The sequence below is a fragment of the Dendrobates tinctorius genome, unplaced genomic scaffold (genome assembly GCF_039654945.1).
Source record: "Dendrobates tinctorius isolate UK_male_01 unplaced genomic scaffold, ASM3965494v1 ptg000165l, whole genome shotgun sequence".
Lineage (NCBI taxonomy): Eukaryota > Metazoa > Chordata > Amphibia > Anura > Dendrobatidae > Dendrobates > Dendrobates tinctorius.
Window position 1 is genome coordinate 1,428,791 of NW_027361832.1, and position 23,226 is coordinate 1,452,016.

General features: G+C 47.0%; 1 protein-coding gene across 3 annotated transcripts in view; it reads right to left on the reverse strand.

Moving 5' to 3' along the window:
- INTS8 (integrator complex subunit 8) overlaps positions 1 to 23,226 on the reverse strand; it is a 131,354-nt gene that overhangs the window by 53,890 nt on the left and 54,238 nt on the right. For all 3 annotated transcript variants that reach the window (XM_073550408.1, XM_073550407.1, XM_073550409.1), the window contains exons 14-16: positions 7,593 to 7,726; positions 7,399 to 7,509; positions 590 to 791 (exon numbers count right to left, since the gene is read on the reverse strand). In XM_073550408.1, the coding sequence (XP_073406509.1) occupies positions 590 to 791; positions 7,399 to 7,509; positions 7,593 to 7,726 (447 nt within the window). The remainder of the gene's footprint in view (positions 1 to 589; positions 792 to 7,398; positions 7,510 to 7,592; positions 7,727 to 23,226) is intronic.

The following is a 23,226-nucleotide window of genomic DNA, read 5'->3' on the forward strand; positions in this document are numbered from 1 at the left end:
TTTTTCAGATCCTCAGAGACTTCTTTGCCATGAGGCGCTATGTTGAACTTCCAGTGACCAGTGTGAGTTTGTGAGAGCGATAACACCAAATTTACTACACCTGCACCCCATTCACAGAGGAGACCTTGTAACACTACTGAATCACATGACAGAGGGAAGGGAAGTTGGCTAAATCAGCCATTTTCACTTTGGGGTGTACTCACTTTTGATGGCAGTGGTTTAGACATTAATAGCGGTGTGTTGAGTAATTTAGAGGGCACACCAAGTATACAGTGTTATACAAGCTGTACACTGACTGCTTTACACTGTACCAAAGTGACACATTTTCAGTGTTGCCCCATGAAAAGGCTAGAATAACATATTTTCAAAAATATGAGGGGTGTACTCACTGTTGTGATATCTCCTGGCATACAGTTTAAGTATCAGAAAACACAGCAATTGTTCATCAGCAATAAAGCAACAGACGTGTGAACAGCCCCATAGACTATATTGGGTACGTGTTCTGGCTATGGAAAACACAGATCGATCACGCAAGTAAAAAACGGACATCTGAATGAGGCCTAAGGGTGACGGACAACTCTTCTCTTACCAGGAATCCTCATTTCCAGGTATCCACGTACTCTGCTGATCAGCTCTGGAGGAGGATGATCGCCGGTCATGCCAGGCCCGGTCTCGTGCATGTAGAGGTCTAACAGCAGCATCTCATTGAGCATCACTTGCCGAAGCTTGGGAGAAAACTCAGTCACCAGCTCCAGACAGGCAGCCAGGAGCTGCTTAGCATGGGGGAAGTCCTAAAAAAACATCAAAAGTGTTACCAAATGTGGCTCATCGGACTGACATTTCCATCTGCACTATTTTTGTAAAAGTAGAGAAAGAAGGGAATTCTCACAACAAAAGGGGGGCAAAAAAGTCAAAGACAAGGTTTCTGGCCAGTTAAAAAATGAATATGTCTTACAAAGAGTTCTGACGTAGGTGACAAATATTTATTTAGGGGCATAAAAACTATTAGCCGGTATTCAAAATTAGTTTTTAACACGAGCCATGACGAACCTGTAATACTGTAACATTCTTTGACTGATCCGATTGATATGTAATTGGCGCATTAGGCTTATATTTTTTGGATTCCTCCCTACCCATCCTCTCCATAGTGCTACAGTATCCTCATCTCCAGCTACCTCCACCATATTCATCCTCTCCTCAGTGCTGCAGCGCCCTCATCTCCATCTACAACCGTATTCATCTTCTACACAGTGCTGCAACGCCCTCATCTCCATCTACAACCGTATTCATCCTCTTTGCAGTGCTGCAGCGCCCTCATCTCCATCTCCAACCGTATTCACCCTCTCCACAGTGCTGCAGTGCCCTCATCTCCATCTCCAACCGTATTCATCCTCTCAGTGCTGCAGCGCCCTCATCTCCATCTCCAACCGTATTCACCCTCTCCACAGTGCTGCAGCGCCCTCATCTCCATCTACAACCGTATTCATCTTCTACACAGTGCTGCAGCGCCCTCATCTCCATCTACAACCGTATTCATCTTCTACACAGTGCTGCAGCGCCCTCATCTCCATCTCCAACCGTATTCACCCTCTCCTCAGTGCTGCAGCGCCCTCATCTCCATCTCCAACCGTATTCACCCTCTCCTCAGTGCTGCAGCGCCCTCATCTCCATCTCCAACCGTATTCATCATCTACAGTGCTGCAGCGCCCTCATCTCCATCTACAACCGTATTCATCTTCTACACAGTGCTGCAGCGCCCTCATCTCCATCTACAACCGTATTCACCCTCTCCTCAGTGCTGCAGCGCCCTCATCTCCATCTCCAACCGTATTCACCCTCTCCTCAGTGCTGCAGCGCCCTCATGTCCATCTCCAACCGTATTCACCCTCTCCTCAGTGCTGCAGCGCCCTCATCTCCATCTACAACCGTATTCATCATCTACACAGTGCTGCAGCGCCCTCATCTCCATCTACCTCCGTATTCACCCTCTCCTCAGTGCTACAGGGCCCTCATCTCCATCTACAACCGTATTCATCCTCTTTGCAGTGCTGCAGTGCCCTCATCTCCATCTCCAACCGTATTCACCCTCTCCACAGTGCTGCAGCGCCCACATCTCCATCTACAACCGTATTCATCCTCTCCTCAGTGCTGCAGCGCCCTCATCTCCATCTACAACTGTATTCGCCCTCTCCTCAGTGCTGCAGCGCCCACATCTCCATCTACAACCGTATTCATCCTCTCCTCAGTGCTGCATCGCCCTTATCTCCATCTACAACTGTATTCACCCTCTCCTCAGTGCTGCAGTGCCCTCATCTCCATCTACAACCGTATTCATCCTCTCCTCAGTGCTGCATCGCCCTCATCTCCATCTACAACCGTATTCACCCTCTCCTCAGTGCTGCAGCGCCCTCATCTCCATCTACAACCGTATTCATCATCTACACAGTGCTGCAGCGCCCTCATCTCCATCTACCTCCGTATTTACCCTCTCCTCAGTGCTAAAGCGCCCTCATCTCCATCTACAACCGTATTCACCCTCTCCACAGTGCTGCAGCGCCCTCATCTCCATCTACAACCGTATTCATCCTCTCCTCAGTGCTGCAGCGCCCTCATCTCCAACCGTATTCACCCTCTCCTCAGTGCTGCAGCGCCCTCATCTCCATCTACAACCGTATTCATACTCTCCACAGTGCCCCATCTCCATCTACCACCCAATTCACTCTCTCCTCAGTGCTGCAGCGCCCCCGTCTCCATCCATCACCCTATTCATCCTCTCCTCATTGCTGCAGCGCCCTCATCTCCAACCGTGTTCATCCTCTCCTCAGTGCTGCATCGCCCTCATCTCCATCCGTATTCATTCTCTCCTCATTGCTGCAGTGCCCTCATCTCCAACCGTATTCATCGTCTACACAGTCCCCCCATCTCCATCTATCACCCAATTCACCCTTTCCTCATTGCTGCAGCGCCCCCGTCTCCATCCATCACCCTATTCATCCTCTCCTCATTGCTGCAGCGCCCTCATCTCCATCTCCAACCGTATTCATCCTCTCCTCAGTGCTGCAGCGCCCTCATCTCCATCTACAACCGTATTCATCGCCTCTACAGTCCCCCATCTCCATCTATCACCCAATTCACCCTTTCCTCAGTGCTGCAGCGCCCCGTCTCCATCCATCACCCTATTCATCCTCTCCTCATTGCTGCAGAGCCCTCATCTCCATCTCCAACCGTATTCATCCTCTCCACAGTGCTGCAGCGCCCTCATCTCCATCTACCTTCGTATTCATCCTCTTTGCAGTGCTGCAGCGTCCTCAATCCTATCCACCACCCTAACCATCCTCTCCACAATGCTGCATCGCCCTCAACCACCCTATTCATACTCTCCTCTGTGCCCCATCTCCATCTACCACCCTATTTATCCTCTCCCCAGTTCTGCAGTGCCCACATCTCCATCACCCTATTCATCCTCTCCTCACTGCTGCAGCGCCCACATCTCCATCTCCAACCGTATTCAACCTCTCCTCATTGCTGCATAGCCATCATCTCCAACCGTATTCATCCTCTCCACAGTGCTGCAGCGCCCTCATCTCCATCTACCTCCGTATTCATCCTCTCCACAGTGCTGCAGCGTCCTCATTCCCATCCACCACCCTAACCATCCTCTCCACAATGCTGCATCGCCCTCAACCACCCTATTCATACTCTCCTCTGTGCCCCATCTCCATCTACCACCCTATTTATCCTCTCCCCAGTTCTGCAGTGCCCACATCTCCATCTATCACCCTATTTATCCTCTCCTCATTGCTGCAGCGCCCACATCTCCAACCGTATTCACCCTCTCCTCATTGCTGCAGAGCCCTCATCTCCATCTCCAACCGTATTCACCCTCTCCTCATTGCTGCAGCGCCCACATCTCCATCTCCAACCGTATTCAACCTCTCCTCATTGCTGCATAGCCATCATCTCCAACCGTATTCATCCTCTCCACAGTGCTGCAGCGCCCTCATCTCCATCTACCTCCGTATTCATCCTCTCCACAGTGCTGCAGCGTCCTCATTCCCATCCACCACCCTAACCATCCTCTCCACAATGCTGCATCGCCCTCAACCACCCTATTCATACTCTCCTCTGTGCCCCATCTCCATCTACCACCCTATTTATCCTCTCCCCAGTTCTGCAGTGCCCACATCTCCATCTATCACCCTATTTATCCTCTCCTCATTGCTGCAGCGCCCACATCTCCAACCGTATTCACCCTCTCCTCATTGCTGCAGAGCCCTCATCTCCATCTCCAACCGTATTCACCCTCTCCTCACTGCTGCAGCGCCCACATCTCCATCTCCAACCGTATTCAACCTCTCCTCATTGCTGCATAGCCATCATCTCCAACCGTATTCATCCTCTCCACAGTGCTGCAGCGCCCTCATCTCCATCTACCTCCGTATTCATCCTCTCCACAGTGCTGCAGCGTCCTCATTCCCATCCACCACCCTAACCATCCTCTCCACAATGCTGCATCGCCCTCAACCACCCTATTCATACTCTCCTCTGTGCCCCATCTCCATCTACCACCCTATTTATCCTCTCCCCAGTTCTGCAGTGCCCACATCTCCATCTATCACCCTATTTATCCTCTCCTCATTGCTGCAGCGCCCACATCTCCAACCGTATTCACCCTCTCCTCATTGCTGCAGAGCCCTCATCTCCATCTCCAACCGTATTCACCCTCTCCTCATTGCTGCAGCGCCCACATCTCCAACCGTATTCACCCTCTCCTCATTGCTGCAGCGCCCACATCTCCAACCGTATTCACCCTCTCCTCATTGCTGCAGCGCCCTCATCTCCATCTACCACCGTATTCATCCTCTTTGCAGTGCTGCTGCGTCCTCATTCCCATCCACCACCCTAACCATCCTCTCCACAATGCTGCATCGCCCTCAACCACCCTATTCATCCTCTCCTCTGTGCCCCATCTCCATCTACCACCCTATTTATCCTCTCCCCAGTTCTGCAGCGCCCACATCTCCATCTATCACCCTATTTATCCTCTCCGCAGTGCTGCAGAGTCCCCACTTACTACCGTATTCAACTTCTCCACAGTGCTGCAGCACCCTCATCCATCTACCAACGCATTCATCCTCTCTACAGTGCTTCAGAGTCCTCATCTACCATCCTATTCATCATTAGGCGACTTTATTCTTCGGGCCGGTGCAATTATAGCGATACCAGATTTATATCGGGTTTTTATGTTTGGCTGCTGTCACACACTATAAAGACCTTTTATTGCAAAAACTAGTTTCTGCATCGCCCTACTTTGTGGGCCAAAATATGAAAAAATTATAGCTCTCAGTCATATGAGGTCGTTTTTTTGCGGGACACGTTAACGTTTTTATTGGTATCATTTTTGAGCACATGTCATTTTTTGATCACTTTCTATTCTGATTTTTGGGAGGCAGAATGAACAAAAAGAAGCAATTTTTTTATGCTGTTCCGCATGTTGTACAATTTATACGGCAGCTTTATTCTTCGGGTCAGTACGATTACAGCGATATCACATTTTTATAATTTTTTTTTATGTTTTGCACAATAAAAACTACCGGTATTTTATAGAATTTTTTTTTTTTTTGCATCGCTTTATTCTGAGAGCTATAACTTATATTTCCGCTGACTGAGTTGTGCGGCGGCTTGTTTTTTCAGGGACAAGATATCATTTTCAGCGGTACCATTTATATGTTAATTAGTCTTTTTGATCACGTTTTATTCCACTATTTGTTCGGTGGTATGATGAGATGATTAAAAAAAAAAATAAAAATTTTTTTTTATATATATATATATATATATATATATATATATATATATATATATATATATATATATATATATATATATATATATATATATCAATCAATCAGTGTCCAGCTGCAGCAATGAGACTCATGGGTCTTTCCATCTGGTACTCGAGTACCTGCACGGACTGGATTAGGAGTAGATCCTTCAATAAGAAAACAAAAAAGGAAATCCAGCAAGAACTCAGCAAACCAGGATTGGAGTAAAATGATGCTTTTCTTTATTTCTTCCCATTTGCGCTCATTTCTGCCATGTACTCTGGTTTCTGATTCTTGTGGGTCGTTTTTATACCTTGTTGAAGAAAAGCATCATTTTACTCCAATCCTGGTTTGCTGAGTTCTTGCTGGATTTCCTTTTTGTATATATATATATATATATATATATATATATATATATATATATATATATATATATATATATATATATATACACACACACACACATACATACATACATACACTTTGTCTCACTTTTTATTTATTTTTTTACGGTGTTCACTGAAGAGGTTAACTAGTGGGACGGTTTTATAGGTCGGGTCCTTCCGGGACTTGGCAATTCCAAATGTGTACTTTTTATTTTTTGCATAAATAAATGTATTTATTGGATTCATAATCTTTTTTTTGTTTTTTTATTTTATGATTTTTGTTATAATATATTTTTTCAATTTCTATTAACATAGGTCAACATGGAGACTATCGTGTTCTGCAGATGGAGTATAGAAGGCGCTCACTCGCTCTGTGATGCCCCGTGATGACGCTGTCACTATTGACAGCAACATCACAGGGGTTAAACGCCCTCGATCAGTGTTAGCACCAATCGTGGGCGTTGCTGCAGGGTGTCAGCTCTCACATAGAGCTGACACCCGCACTCGATTGCGGAAGCACCCAGCGTGAGCCAGTACGATCACAGCACCGTATATATACACGGTAGTTTGCGGGAACGTACAGTAGCTCCGGCAGAGCCGTATATATACACAGCACATGTCGGTAGGGAGTTACATACTCAAACAATGAGAGTTATATTCATTCCATCTTCCCCCTGACCTGTGGATGATGACCTGAACCACAGATGTGAATATAAAAAAAGGATTTCTATTGTTCTGCAAGGAGATTCAGAGAGACTCTTTACAAAACCGCACCCCAGAATACTCTACAGGACATCATGGGTCCATCACAAGGGACAAAGATTTGCCATTCTACAGGATGCCAGCTTAGGGGACCACGGCCCTGGCTGAAAGAATATAGATCTGCTCTATTGATCATCACTGAACCCGTAAATACATCAGCGGAAGAGGCGAGACTCTGTAATTTGCACCATCTTGGATATTTTACTGGGACTGTTCTATAAGTTATTGCCTGTTTTCTGATTCAAAAAAGTATTGCCAGACTGTTTTACCCTCACCGTGTCGTGTGAGCAGTACTATGCCCACGGAAAAAGGAGAGCAGGTGTAGAGTGGGATGATCCCTGGTCCATGCGATCTCGGGCCAGCGGATGAGAGTGCCCACAGACCCCCCCCCCCCCCCCGTGTCTCCACAATAAATATGTGCCACTAACCTTAATGGCGGTGCAGTGTAAGCCTTTGGCCAGCAGAATGTACACCAGGTCCCTTGTCAGACTGTCTTTAATGCCTAGGATTATTCCACTGTATGTAGTTGGCACTTCCCACTGAAACAAATTTATACATTGATTAAAGGACGTAAATACATCACGCACAAATTGTAAAAAGACACATGAAGAAAAATTCGTACTTTAGTAGACACCATCCAGAACTTGCTGTCTGACGTCATGCCATGCAGCTCTATGAGGATCTGTCTAATTCTCCAGGGATCCAGGGTGAGGATGAGCTGATGTTCAAGCTGACCGATGGTAACACTTGCAGATGCTGCAAAGACAACCCAGTGTTAGCAAGTCACATAATCCCACGCTCACACTTGGCCTCAGTCCTTCTTATAGCGCCATCATATCATTGTGGAGTGGGACTGCACATCTGTAGCTAGTCCTATGGAGACCCCTTATTGTAAGGATTTGTGGGGTCCTTTTGATCACCAACCCCAAAACAAACACATTTGGATGTATTTAGTTAGATGTAACTTGCCTCATGGTATTTCACTAAACACCAATGTCCGATGATATGTGGTTCAACCGTTGCAACCCAGTGATTAGAAATTGGTAGCATACCCTAAAATTATGCTCTATCAATGTATGAGAACTTTCCACACAGCGAGCGGTGCTGTAAGTGAAGACACCGGGGTTCATCAGCTTTGAACTCCAGTGAACTTTCTCACGGTAGGTCAGCGCTACACACTGCAGGAGCGATTATGATGTGACTGCTCTCTAAATCTTCCGCATCGTTGTGGGACAGTATGGATTATCTTCACATTAGACAGGCGAGGGATATGGTTATTTATTTTTCTTCTTTTTCAGGTGACATGGGCTTCAATGGATTAGGTGTAAAAGGTGAGTATAAGGCCTCTTTCACACATCAGGTTTTCGCCGTCAGGCGCGATCCGGCGCTTTTGACAAAAACCGGATCCGGCGAAATGCAATGCCGGATCCGGTTCCCCCCCATTGACTTGCATTAGAGCCGGATTGAGCCGGATAGCCATGCGTTTCATCAGATTTTCGCCGGATCCGGCAATGTGACGCGATCCGGCATCTGGAAAAAACGGCTACTGTAACGTTTTTTGGCTCCGGCGAAAAAGCCGGACACGCCGGATCCGGCGTGTCCGGCTTTTTCATACAATGAAAGCCTATGAGCGCCGCCTATGAGCTCCCGAAAAGAGGGAAGAATAGGAAGCAGTTAAGGAAACCAGGATGGATGAACACAGAACTTAAGCACATGCTAAAAAGGAAGAAAAAAAATGTTTATAAAATGGAAAGAGGGAGGCATATCTAAAGAAGAATATAATGCTGTCTGCAGAACCTGCAGGGCACAAATCAGATTATCTAAAGCTGAAAATGAATTGAGGCTTGCAAGAGAGGTCAAAAGCAATAATAAAGGATTTTGGGGATATGTCAAAAGTAAAAGAAAAGTCAAAGATGCTATAGGATTTTTACAGGATGAAAATGATGAAATGGTAAGACAGGATGTTGAGAAGGCTGAACTTTTAAATTCCTATTTTGCATCTGTTTTCTCTCAGAAAGGAAATGTAACATCAACTGTTATTCACTGTCCTATTAAGGGAATAGAAGAATCCAGGATATCTATAAACAGAAAGATAGTGAGGAAACACTTAGCTAGCCTAAATGAATTCAAGTCTCCAGGTCCAGATGAATTACACCCCAGAGTACTGAAGGAGATAGCAGAAGAAATTTTTGAACCCCTCTCTATAATCTTTGAAAATTCTTGGAGAACAGGAGAAGTGCCAGAAGACTGGAGAAGAGCAAATGTTGTTCCTATCTTCAAAAAGGGGAAGAAGGTGGACCCAGGTAACTATAGGCCGGTGAGTCTGACTTCTATACCAGGAAAGATCTTTGAACAAATTATTAAACAACATGTATGTCAATACCTGGATAAGAATGAAGTGATTAAACAGAGTCAGCATGGGTTTGTAACTAATAAGTCATGTCAGACTAACTTAATTTCCTTCTATGACGGTATCACTGATTGGTTGGATCAAGGAAATGCTGTAGATATAGTATATCTTGACTTCAGCAAAGCATTTGACAAAGTCTCTCATACAATCCTTATTGAAAAAATGATTAAGTATGGAATGGACAAGGCAACTGTTAGGTGGATTCAAAACTGGCTTAGTGATCGGACCCAAAGAGTGGTCGTAAATGGCTGCACATCCAGTTGGAAGAATGTCTCAAGTGGGGTACCACAGGGCTCTGTCCTGGGCCCTGTATTGTTCAACATCTTTATCAACGATTTAGATGAAGGAATTGAGGGTAAACTGATTAAATTTGCTGATGACACAAAGCTAGGAGGGATAGCTAATACTAGAGAAGAGAGAGAGAGGATTCAAAAAGATTTAAATAAACTGGAGAAGTGGGCAGCAACTAACAGAATGGTTTTTAACAGGGAGAAATGCAAAGTACTACATCTGGGCAATAAAAATGGAAAAAGCATATATAGAATGGGAGGAATAGGGCTAAGTGACAGCACATGTGAAAAAGACTTGGGTATACTAATAGATCACAGACTGAATATGAGTCAACAGTGTGATGCAGCAGCAAAAAAGGCAAATGCAATTCTAGGATGTATTAACAGAAGCATACAGTCTAGATCACGTGAAGTCATTATTTCCCTCTACTCCTCTTTGGTCAGACCTCATCTGGAATATTGTGTCCAGTTTTGGGCACCACATTTTAAAAAAGACATCAACAAACTGGAGCAAGTTCAGAAAAGAGCGACCAGAATGGTGACCGGTCTGCAAACCCTGTCTTATGAGGAAAGGTTGCAGGATTTGGGAATGTTTAGTTTGCAAAAGAGAAGACTGAGAGGAGACTTAATAGCTGTCTACAAATATCTAAAGGGCTGTCACATTGTAGAAGGATCAACTTTATTCTCATTTGCACAAGGAAAGACTAGAAGCAATGGGATGAAACTGAATGGGAGGAGACACAGATTAGATATTAGAAAAAACTTTTTGACAGTTAGAGTGATCAATGAGTGGAACAGGCTGCCACGAGAAGTGGTGAGTTCTCCTTCAATGGAAGTCTTCAAACAGAGGCTGGACAGACATCTGACTGGGATGATTTAGCGAATCCTGCTTTGAGCAGGGGGTTGGACCAGATGGCCCAGGAGGTCCCTTCCAACTCTACGATTCTATGATTCTATGATCCGGCGACAGTCGGATCCGGTGGCCGGATCCGGTTTTTTTGGTCTGAGCATGCTCAGTAGCTCTGCCGACAAGACATATATAAAAGCAAGACAGTGTGACCCTCAGCCACACCCAACATGCCACCCAAGCCAAGAACCAGGAGCAGGAGAAGGCAGCAGACATCTGCAGCAGCAGCACCATCAGCACCACCCCAAATGGAGCAGCATGCTGAACAACGGGAGGGGAGTCCAGCAGCAGATGAGAGACGGTAATTATCAAATCCCCCATTCCTCCAAACTAGGGCTATGGAATATCAAGATATTCATTGGCCCTTTGTTTCTCTTTATTCAACAGCCGCCCAATAGATGCAGCAGCAATGGCAGCAGCAGGAACACCACCCACAGCCATGGAGTCTGGCCATGAGGAAGACAGCACATCATCTTCTGGGAGCCCTCCCTCGCATCGTCAGCGTTTGACGGTAAGTTTTTATTTCCAAAATCCATCATCTCTGGAATATATGTCTATTCATTGCCTTTTATTTCAAAACAGGAATCACAAGATGAAGAGGAGCTCCCAGAAGAAGAAGGAAGGGGTGGACAGACACCTGGAGTGGGCTCACAATTGGTAAGTTTTTTGCATCAAACGCAGAAACACAACATCACACTACACACAACACATAGAAAACAATGTTCTGCAGACCACACACAGCAAACAAATGCCTACATCCAAAGACATAACATTTTTTGTTTTCTTCTCTAGTCTTCCCAATCTGGTGCTCGGCCAAGAGGTCCTCGCAGTGCCTCCCGGGGTCGTCGGCGACAGCAACGCGGCGGTCACCAGCGTGTAAGTATAAATATTTTTGCTTTGTTTTTTTGCACTTTTTATTTCATTTCTTTTGTGGAGGCTAATTATGTTATTTTTGTCTTTTTCTTTAACAGCCTTCACAGCGTGCTCCCGACTCTGACGGTGAGGATGGAGGGATTGATGTGGACCGCCTCATCGATCTCGTCAGAGAAAGGGAGCCGCTCTGGAATATGGCTGACCGCCGCCACGCTGACCTTATCGTTACCCGACGACTCTGGGAGGAAATCTGTTCGCTCCTTGTGGACCGCTGGGAGGACCTCGATGCTCGGGCCCAGATTAAAGAGCGTAAGTATATACAGTACCGGTTGCTTGATGTAAACCAGTGTTTCCCGAACTCCAGTCCTCGTGGTCCCCACGGATCATGTGTTCAGGATTTCTATTTACTTTGGAAATCCTGAAAACATGACCCCTGGGGACCATGAGGACTGGAGTTTGGGAAACACTGATGTTGTATACTAACCACTTTGTCCTTTCTCGTTTCAGGGGAGAGAATTGTGAAGCGGTGGCGGTCTGTGAGGGATCGTTTCAAGAAGGAGTTCAATAAAGAGATGCGGGCCCCGAGTGGATCTGGAGGACGCAGGAGCAAGTACAAGTACGCACGAGCCCTGTCTTTCCTCCGGGAGACAATGCTCACCAGAAGGTAAATATTACACACCACATGTGACAAAAAAATGTTTAGATGTAACTTTTTTTTTTTCAGCCAGGGCCATACCATGTCACTATTTTAATTGGTTTTTTTTCTCTTTATTCCACAGCACGGTGAGCAGCACTCGGGAGCCTGCACGATTGGACCCTTCTGAGGCGATCCCTGAGGAGACCGGCACCGAGGGACACTTCGACCGCCCCGGTACATCTGCACCTTCCCAGCCTTCCCACACATTCGACCCATCTGTCCCATCCACCAGCACAGGAGCATCGTGGCCACCTACATTACATGAAGCTGCTGGTGAGGAGATCGCTTTCCCTTTACCCCACCCTTCTGCCCCTGCCACCTCTAGTACACCTGCGGGTACTGGGCGGCAGCGGCAGAGGGGTCAGGAAAAGACTTATGCGCCAGAGTTCTTGCATCTGAATGCATCTTTCCAGAACGGTCTAAAAGTCTTGTCAGAGCAAATCTCCGCAGGCTATCAGCAGATCAACTCCAGCATTCTGGAGGTGAAGACACTTCTGCAAACCATGCATTCAGAAGCAAGATCTTCGCCAAACCACACCTTTTTCAGGTCTGTTGTGGAGCGCATGGCAACACTATCTCCTACCCAGCAGATGCATGTAATGCATTCGTGCCACGGTGCTCTACAGCAGGTTACCTCCCAACCTCCACCTCCCACCACTGTAGTTCCTCCACCTGCACCCCCTCCAGCCACTTTCCATCCTCCCCCTCCTATTACATCTGCACCCCCTCCAGCCACTTTCCATCCTTCCCCTATTACATCTGCACCCCCTCCAGCCACTTTCCATCCTCCCCCTCCTATTACATACCAGCAACCTCCCCAGTACCAGCAACCTCCCCAGTACCAGACATCTCCCCACTTCCAGCAACCTGCCCCGTACCAAACTCCTTCCCCGTACCAAACTCCTTCCCCGTACCAAACTCCTTCCCCGTACAACTTTCCATCAACATCATCTGCTCCTACAGTCCCTGCCCAACCCTCCACTCCACCGCCCACCACCTCTTCTGCCTCCCACATGTCCACCCATTCTGTAGCTTTTTCCACACCATCACCTCTAACTGTTCCTTCCCCACCACGATCCCAGTCCTCTCTCCACACTCCCAGTGTCGAAGTGTCCCGCAGCCCCTCCAGCAGTATTTCCACCCCACACTACACAGATTTGTAATGTGTGTTTTGTAATAAAAATGCCCAGTTTTTTTTCAAACCTTTATTAAAAAAGTTTTTTTAACTTTAAAAACAGTTTAAAAAAAAAAAAATATATTTTAAATAAAAGTTAAATTATTGTTTACACTGGTTGTCTGTCATTTCTTTCTGCGGCGAAATATGTTTAAAAAAAAAAAGGTTAAATACAGGGTATTTAAAAGGTAAAAAGGTATTCAAAACCAGGTATATAACTGTGGGTAAATTTTAGCTTTTTGCCACAGTTGTGTTCCTGGTTGTGTTTGAAGCAAAGTATTTCACCTAAAAAGTTGTGTTTATTGTTGGTGATTTCCTAACAATGTACACAACTTTTGTTAAAAGGTGAAATACTTTGCATAAAACACAACCAGGTACACACCTGTGGCCTAAAGCTAAAAATAGAGACCATGACAAGATAGCCAACTTTGGTTGGCAAAGGTATATACTGTTGGTACAGAAGGTACACAAGTTTGGTTGGGCACAAATCTTTCACACTCTGTCATCCTGCCAGTGTACTCTGCCTTGAGGTGACAAAGTATAGTGCAAAATTGTCCCTCATTACTGAAACCGACACAGAACTTCTAGTGGTAATGTCATGGTAATCTTGCAAGGTGGTTTCTTCAGAGGTGTCCTCAATGGAAATGGGTTCCTTGCAGATAACAAAATTGTGGAGTACCACGCAAGCTTTGATCACCTCGTCAACAGTTTCTGTCTTGAGGTTGATCGCAGTCAATAGGACCCGCCATTTGGCTGTCAGAATACCAAAGGTACATTCAACCATTCTTCTTGCTCTTGTGAGGCGGTAATTAAAAATGCGTTTTGGTCTTGTCAATCCTCTGCTAGAGTACGGTTTCAAAAGGTGTTCTGACAGCTGGAAGGCTTCATCCCCTACACAGACAAATGGCATAGGTGGACCAGATGTTTGCGGCAGCGGTCTAGGTGGTGGGAACTGGAAGGTGTTTCCATACAGTTTACGCCCCATGGCAGACAGTTTGAAAACTTGAGAGTCATTGGAGCGGCCATAGGCCCCAATATCAACAGCAATAAATTTGTATTCCGCGTCAGCGATGGCCATGAGGACAATTAAAAAATATTTCTTGTAATTGAAATATTCCAATCCCGATCCGGCTGGCTTTACAATGCGGATATGTTTCCCGTCCACAGCGCCCGAGCAGTTGGGAAACTGACATATCTGTTGAAACTTGTCAGCAATTTCAATCCACCTCTCTGTTGTGGGCTCTGGTAAAAACTCTTCAGCTAAGGAGTCCCACAGTGCACGGCATGTGTACTTCACTATTCCAGATATGGTGGAAATCCCGAGTCTGTACTGGAAATGCAGTGACGAAAGGGATTCTCCAGTTGCAAGAAATCTGTGGGGAATTAAAAAACAATCAATTAGTTTAAAATCACAGCATTACATACCAAAACTAAGCTATAACACTTGGAGATACAAACTACCACCAACAAGATTGCAGTGAAAGTGTTCTCTGATGCGAGCATATCCAATAAATGTGGCTTACCTTAAAGTCACCATCAGACGCTCTGCGGGTGAAACAGAGAAGCGGCAATAGGTGTCCGCTTTTCTTATGAGGTGTGCAATGCGCTCCACCAAGTAATCAAAATTCTCCATTTTCATCCGAACATATCCAAAAAATTTATCCGGGTTTCGTCGAAGGTCCATGCAGAGTGTAGAATAGACCCCACGCGTCATTCTCTTGGCTGTGATGGGGTGGATCCACAAACGTCGTCTACGATGCCTGATGCGCTGCTGTCTCGCTCTCTCTTTCTCCAGAACAATCACCCTCAAACGATTCGCCTCCGCTATAAAATCCTCCAAATTCTTCAAAATATTTCCAATCACAACATCCATCTTCGCCAGTAACTTGCTCTTCTCTCCAACCTGCACTTTCTCCTCTCCAACCTGTCAAAGAAGGGCTGTAGGAACACGCTATATATAGTTTTCCAGTAGCCAATCCCGTTCGGAAGGCCACAAGGGTCAATTTTAAAAACCGGATCCGGCGTAATCCGTCGAAAAACGGATAGAAAAACGGATGAACCGGATGAGACGGATCCGGTTTTTTCTGTCAAGAACAAGACGGATCCGGCAGAAAAACGGATCCGGCACATCAGGTTTTACAAAACATTTGCCGGATCCGGCGTTCCGGCACGACGCCGGATCGCGCCTGACGCCGAAAACCTGATGTGTGAAAGTAGCCTAACTGTGCTTGTTTATTTAAAAAAAATTGGTTTGTGTCATTACTTCAATGAAATAGATTTTATTCTGGCTTTTTTTTTTTTTTTACTACAATCTATAAGGTTCGTAATGGGGGCGTATTATAGACTCCTCTCCATTACCAACCTCTGGGCTTGTGCCAGTGGTCATAAAACAGCTGACATCAACCCCACATCTATTACCCCACTCACCACCGCACCAGGGCAAGTGGGAAGAGAGGCTAAGGGCCAGATTTGGCACATATTATTGATGCGCCATTTCTGGGGCGGCTGGGAGCTAATGTTTTCAGTCTGGGAGGGGGACAATATTCACGGGCCTTTCCTAGGCAATTGATATCAGCCCACAGCTGTCTGCATAGCCGTTGCTGGTTATTCAGTATAAAGGGGAACCCCATGGCTTTTTTTTTTTTTTTGGGGGGGGGGGGGGGGGAAGAGATGAGTCTCCCCTAAAATATCCAGGAAAGGCTAAGCAAACAGCTTTGAGCTGATATGGATAGCCTGGGAACCTTTATGGCCATTAGCTCCTTCCCAGGAAATTACCATCAGCACTCAGCCATCAGTTTTCCCCTCTGCTGCTTATGAAAATTGCTGAGGACTCTGCGCCATTTTTTTTTTTTAATTAAAAAGTACTGTACGCCAAATGTAACCTCAATTCACAGCCTCCAGTTCCAGCAGCTAGAAATTCAAGTAACCTTAAAATGCCCCTCAAAAGTTTCCCACGAGGTTTCCGGGAATCGCAGCTGCCTTGAGACTCAGTGGCTGTGAACTCTGGTAGAAAAGTTACTCGATTTCAAGCCACCGGTTCACACAATAGCTCTAGTGGCGGTCTGTTGAATGCCGGAATTACGGACTCATGTGCGTTCATCAGTCTGGCACTTGCAAAGCAAAAGAAACAGTTGCTAACTATGAGATGGTACTTACTATTCTGGTCAAAAAAAAAAAATAAAAAAATAAGGAGTTGGAATCAGACTTCCGGAAGGGTGGAGTCCTAGACACACATATACGCAATGCCCTGGCAAGGTCAAGCGTATGCAGGGCCCTCTCCACTCTATGAACCGGTGCCGGGCAAAGGGTCAGTAATGAGATGTCCTCATTGAGGTGGAAATCAGACACAACTTTTGGAAGGAAGAATGGAATTGTACGGAGAACCACCTTGTCCTGGTGGAAGAATAGGAAAGGCTGTTTGCAGGAGAGCGCTGACCGCTCAGACACCCTGCGTAGCGAGGTGATTGCCACGAGGAAGTCCACCTTTTGTGATAAAACTCGAAGTGGAACTTCCTTAAGAGGTTGAAAAGGAGGTGCCTGTAGAGCAGTTAGGACCAAATTAAGGTCCCACGTATCCAGTGGACGTCTGTAAGGAGGGACCAATCTGGAGACTCCCTGAAGAAACGTCCTGACTTGTAGTTTGTTAGCAATACGCTTCTGAAAGAGCACTGAAAGCGCTGACACCTGACCCTTAAGCGATCCTAAGGATAGGCCGGCGTCCAGACCTGATTGAAGGAAACCAAGAACTTTCGGAAGAGAGTAAGGGAACGGAATTCGCCTGCGAGAGTCGCACCAAGTAAAATACGTTTTCCAGGTACGATAATAAACCTTGGCGGAAGCTGATTTCCGTGCCCTGATCATGGTTCTAATGACGTCTGGAGCAAAACCTGCCTGGGTTAAAACCCAGGTTTCAAGGGCCACGCCGTCAAATTGAGAGTCCCTAAATTCTGGTGGTAGAACGGGCCGTGAGACAGGGGATCGGGACGGTCTGGAAGACGCCAAGGGGTGTCTGCTGTAAGCTGAATGATGTCGGCGTACCATGTACGTCTGGGCCAGTCCGGCGCAATTAGGATGGTCGGAACTCCTTCCTGTATGATCTTCCTCATAACTCTGGCCATCAGGGGAAGAGGTGGGAAAATGAACAGAAGCTGGAACGGAGTCCAGTCATGAACCAGGGCATCCGCCCCAAGCAACCTCGGATCGCGTGTCCTTGCCATGAAATTGGAGACCTTGGCATTGAGATGGGATGCGATTAGGTCCACGTCCGGAGTCCCCCAGCGATAACAGATCCGACAAAAGATTTCGGGACGGAGAGACCACTCCCCTGAGTCCATTTCCTGTCTGATGAGGTAGTCGGCTTCCCAGTTGTCCACACCCGGACTGTGGACCACTGAGAGTATGGATTTCTTGTTTTCTGCCCAGCGAAGGAGACGCACCACTTCTCTCATTGCCTGGGCACTGCGAGTCCCACCTTGGTGGTTCACATATGCCACTGCCGTGGCATTGTCCGACTGCACTCTGATGTGAGAGGCCTTCAGCAGATGGCAAAAAACTTTTAGCGCCAGGAAGATAGCTCGTATCTCCAGAATGTTGATGGGCATGGTCGCTTCTATTGGAGACCACTTGCCCTGTGATGTAGGTGCACTGCACCCCATCCTGTTAGACTCGCGTCGGTGGTCAGGACTTTCCATCGACTGGGAAGAAAGGATTTTCCTTTGGCCAGTACGGGTGGTTTGAGCCACCAGTACAGTGATTTCCTGGTTGACTCCGTCAGTCGGAACCCCCTTTCGAGGGAGAAAGGGTTCCTGTCCCAGGATCTGAGAATGGCTAGTTGAAGAAGTCTGAGGTGGAACTGGGCAAATGGTACCACCTCCATTGCTGCTGCCATCCTGCTAAGGAGTATCCTGGCAAACCGAAGAGATCGGCAAGGTATGTGGATTAACATGCGAACTGCACAGCGGATAGCTTGTACCTTGTCCTTGGGAAGGTGTACCAGACCCCTGGAGGTATCGAATAGGATCCCTAGGAAGATCAGTGACTGACTCAGAGTAGTTGACGACTTCTTTAAGTTGACTAGCCAGCCTAGACGAGTTAGTGTGTTGATCGTGATCGAGACGCTGTCTTCGCAGTCTTTGACAGTAGGTGCCTTGATGAGTAGATCATGGGACGACCACTATGCCTCTGGAGTGTAGGACATCCATGGTGGCTGCCATAACCTTGGTGAATGTTCTGGGAGCCGTGGCTAATCCGAAAGGCAAAGCCACGAACTGGTAATGATTCTGCCCTATTGCGAACCTGAGAGATCTTTGAAGAGCAGGCGCGGGGGGCGGGGCCTAGCTCTTGATGTGAGAAGTCGGGTGGCTGTGCTTCTCTGCCACCATTAGCCTCAATTATCCTGCACAGAGCCCGAACCAGCTAATTCCTTTACCAGGATCAGATGTCTGAAGGTCCCAGGAGTCAGGGGTGAGCTTCTGCCAGACTCAGAGAGACAGACATGGGCCGCAAAAGGCAGAAAGATGTCGGAGCCTGCAGCAGTGCCTCAGTCCAAGATGGTGCTGAGAGAGAGGAGGAGGCGGGAAGAAGAAACACAGCCTTTGCACAGAGGCTGGAAGTCTCAGCCCGGCTGAACAGGTATGTGAAGGGCATAGAGACAGATGAAGAAGGAAATGGAGAGAGTGAGAAGCACAGAGATGAGGAGGAAGATGATGAGGAGATGCCTGTGCTGAATGCAGAGCTGGAGCAGGAGGAAGAGGGGGATGGTGACACTGTGCAGTTAGCTGAAAGTGCAGATGTAGCAGAGCCCACCCTGCGGGATGTATTCCAAGCTGTCTTATACTGCAAGACTGCCTTAACTGCTCTAACAAAGCAAGTGAATTGCCTGAAAGAAGAAATGGGAGGCATAAAAACATCTATGCAGAAAGTTACAGCCAGATTAACTGAGGTGGAGGACAGAGTTGGTGTAACAGAAGATCACTTAACCTCAGTGCAAAAGACACAACAACAGCACACTCAGAGGATCACGGTAGTAGCCAATAAAAATGATGACCTGGAGAACCGGTCACGTAGGAACAATTTGCGCATTGTGGGCATCCCTGAGAGAGCTGAGGGTGCTGACCCCACAACCTTTATTGAAACCTGGCTGCTGGACAAGTTTGGTGCTGATAACTTGTCGAGAGTGTTTGCGGTGGAGCGTGCCCATCGCGTACCCATGAGACCCCCAGTGCCGGGAGATGGACCTCGCACGATGCTAGCCAGAATCCTGAATTGCAGAGACAGGGACACTATCTTACGAAAGGCTGCAAAGTTGACAGATCTTAACCTGGAGGGCAAACGAATCGAAATATACCCGGATTACTCAGCCGAGGTGCAAAAGTTGCGACTGCGGTATGGCGAAGTGAAGAAACAGCTCCGCTCTTTGCATTTGAAATACTCTACAATTTATCCTGCTAAATTAAGAGTGGAAGCTTTTGGAAAGGTCATTTTTTTGCCGTCACCGGTTGAGGCTGCTTCGTGGTTGGAGCGCAACCGGAGCAAATTGAGAGAAGATAATGGCAATATGACCACATGACCCTGCTAGACTGATCACTGGACAGGGTTGTGGTGCTGCTTTACTCTGCGAAATAGGAGCGCAGAGGAGGGGGAGAACTCCCCACTGGGATCTACGTATTATGGTTAATTGTTTGACTAATGGTTCGGGACTATGCATACTGTTGACAATATGGCGGAGAGGCTGCCAATGATGGAGGAGGACACGACGCATATTGAAGTGCGGAATACTGAGAAGTTGCTCAGGTTCTTTGAGCTCCCACTCTCACGTTGGGGAGAGAGTGACAAGTGCAAAAGGGGAAGGGTGGGGGGAGGGGAAGCGGAGAGGGATGGGGGGGAGGTGGGTGGGGTGGATTTGTAGGGAGATGGGGGTTTTCATGCTGTTTGACCAGGTATGATTGGGACCACAATGTAATGATGTTACTTGATGATGATGGATTGTTCTTTCTAATGCACAATGAGTAACCGTACTGTTCGGATGTTAAGTTGGAATGTACGTGGTATATCTGATAAGGTTAAGAGGGCGGCTGTTCTGAATCATATCAAATCCTGTGAACCTATGATCGCGTGCTTGCAGGAGACACATCTCACTAGAGACACTATGCACTGGTTGTCAAGAGCCTGGATGCTAAAGACATATCATTCTACTTATTCCTCGTACTCCAGGGGGGTGTCAGTCCTAATACACAAAAACACACATTATGAAGAGCTGGAAGTGCATGTAGACAGTGAAGGGCAGTATGTATGGATTGCTTGCAGATTGTTCGGACACAAAATGATTTTAGTGGCTTTATATATCCCTCCACCTTACTCTAAAAAGAAACTACAAGCAGTACTGGAACTGACGGGCAGATGGGGGGAGACTCCATTGTTGATTATGGGAGATGTTAATAACACTATGAATGATTTTTGGGATAAAGTACGACCGGCAGGTACGGAAGCTGGACAGGACAGGATGACTGCCTTTGGCAAGTATGTAGGGGAACTTGGGCTGGTAGATCTGTGGAGAGTACGCAATGAGGGTAAGAGGACTTTTTCATGTCATTCGGCAACACATGGAACACTGTCGAGGATAGACCTGGCTTTGGGGGAATACCGCTATGGACGGGATGGTGGGGGAGGTGGAATACCTACAGAGGACTCTCTCGGATCATGGTCCTATGGTGGTCACGCTTCTGGTGAGATCTGCTCGGGGTCAGTGGGGAGGTTGGCGTCTACACCCGACGTGGCTTAAAGTGGTGGACATGGGTGGCATAACCAAAGAGCTAGAGCACTTCTTCCAAATGAACGAAGGGAGTACTGAGGCCACAATGGTATGGGATGCCATGAAGGCATTTATGAGGGGACTTTTTATAAGTGAGATTGCGAGGTGTAAGACCAAAACTAAATTGGCAGATCAACAAATAAAGGATGACCTGACAAGAGCGGAGGCAGACATGATTTTGGTGCCAACGAGTGAAGTTCACAATAGACTAAAATTGGCTCAGGAGGCAGTTGATAAACTGCACATGATGCAAGCTGAGAGGAAAAGGGCATTTCAGCAAGCTCAATTCTTTGAAGAAGGAGAGAGAGTAGGTCACTTGTTGGCGGTGATATCTGCGGCACAAAGGGAGTCTTCCAGGGTGTATAAACTGAGAGATCAAACAGGGGCGACTCTGACAGACACAAAGGACATACTGGAGGTCTTCAAGGCATATTACATGGCACTGTACACTTCGAGAGCACGGGACACAGAGGGGGATGTGGAGAAATTTTTGGAAGGCATTTCACTACCTAAATTGTCTGAGGAAGATAGGTTGAGGTTGGAAGAACCTGTGAGTGTGAAGGAGGTGGAATGTGCAATACTGTCTATGCCCAATAACAAATCACCGGGAGCTGATGGTCTACCTGGGGAGGTGTACAGGGAGTTAGTGGAACTGCTGGCTCCGAAATTGAAATCTGTGTTTGATGAGGCTTTAGTGACGGGGGCACTGCCGAGATCAATGGAGGAAGCAGTGATAGTGGTTCTGCCGAAGGAGGGAAAAGATCCCATGGATGCGGAGTCGTACAGGCCCATTTCGTTGTTGACAACGGATGTCAAAATACTCGCTAAGATCCTGGCCACCCGGCTCACCGGGGTTGCGCATACCATTATACACGAGGACCAGTCGGGCTTTATGCCTAACTGCTCCACGGCTGTTAACTTAAGAAGATTATTTCTTAATATGCAACTGCCTGCTGATAATGGTGGCAGGAGAATAGTGATGTCATTGGATGCTAGGAAAGCATTTGATAGCGTGGAATGGCAATACTTATGGAAAATCATGGAACTGATGGGATTCGGCCCCGCGTTCATGGCCTGGGTGAAGTTATTGTACTCATCCCCAAAGGCGGTAGTTAAGGTGAATGGAGAACAGTCCAGGATGTTTGACTTGCATAGGGGCACAAGGCAGGGGTGTCCGCTGTCCCAGCTATTGTTCGCGGTGGCAGTGGAGCCCCTGGCGGCCAAGATTAGAGCTGAGAGGGGAGTGGTCGGATTTAAATTTGGGAAGCTGGAAGAAAAAATATCATTGTATGCCGACGACATCCTGTTGTTTTTGGAAAGTGCAGGAGAGACACTGGGGTGCGCGATGGATGTAATTAAACAATTTGGGAGCATTTCGGGACTGGAGATAAATTGGCACAAGTCTTATGTCATGGCTGTGGATAGAGCAATAGAAGCGGAGGAGATAGATGAGAGGGGGAAACAACTCCAGCTAGTTTCACAGTTTAAATACCTAGGGATATGGGTAGCTCTTCCACTGTCCCGATTCACGGATCTGAATTTGGTTCCTCTGCTAGAGAAATTTAAAGGGAAAATAGGTGCATGGTGCAAATTGGCTTTAACGGTAACGGGTAGAACTAACCTGATTAAGATGGTCCTTATGCCACAACTAATGTACGTTTTGCACAATTCGCCGATATGGCTACCAAAAAAACGGTTTCGGGGCATTGATATGGGGCAAGAAGCAGGCACGGATTAAATTTGGAACTCTGCAAAAAGGAAAGGAAGAGGGAGGACTGGCCGCACCAAATCCATGGGTCTATTTCTTGGCAGTACAGGGCCAGCATGTCAGGGGATGGAGAGAGCTCGATTGTGGAGGAGCAGCTCACCGGGTGCTGGTACATGTGACGGGGAGACGCCCACTTATCCAGGGTCTAGAGGATGGTACCTTTAAGAAACTGGAAGCACCATATCCTACCATAGGCATGATTCAGAAGGTATGGGACACCATTAAAAGGATCAGAGGGGTGGATGAGCTGACTAGGTACTCACCGGTGTGGGACAATGAGCATCTGCCGGAACTTAATAAGCTGCGTCAAATGGGCAATTGGAAGGC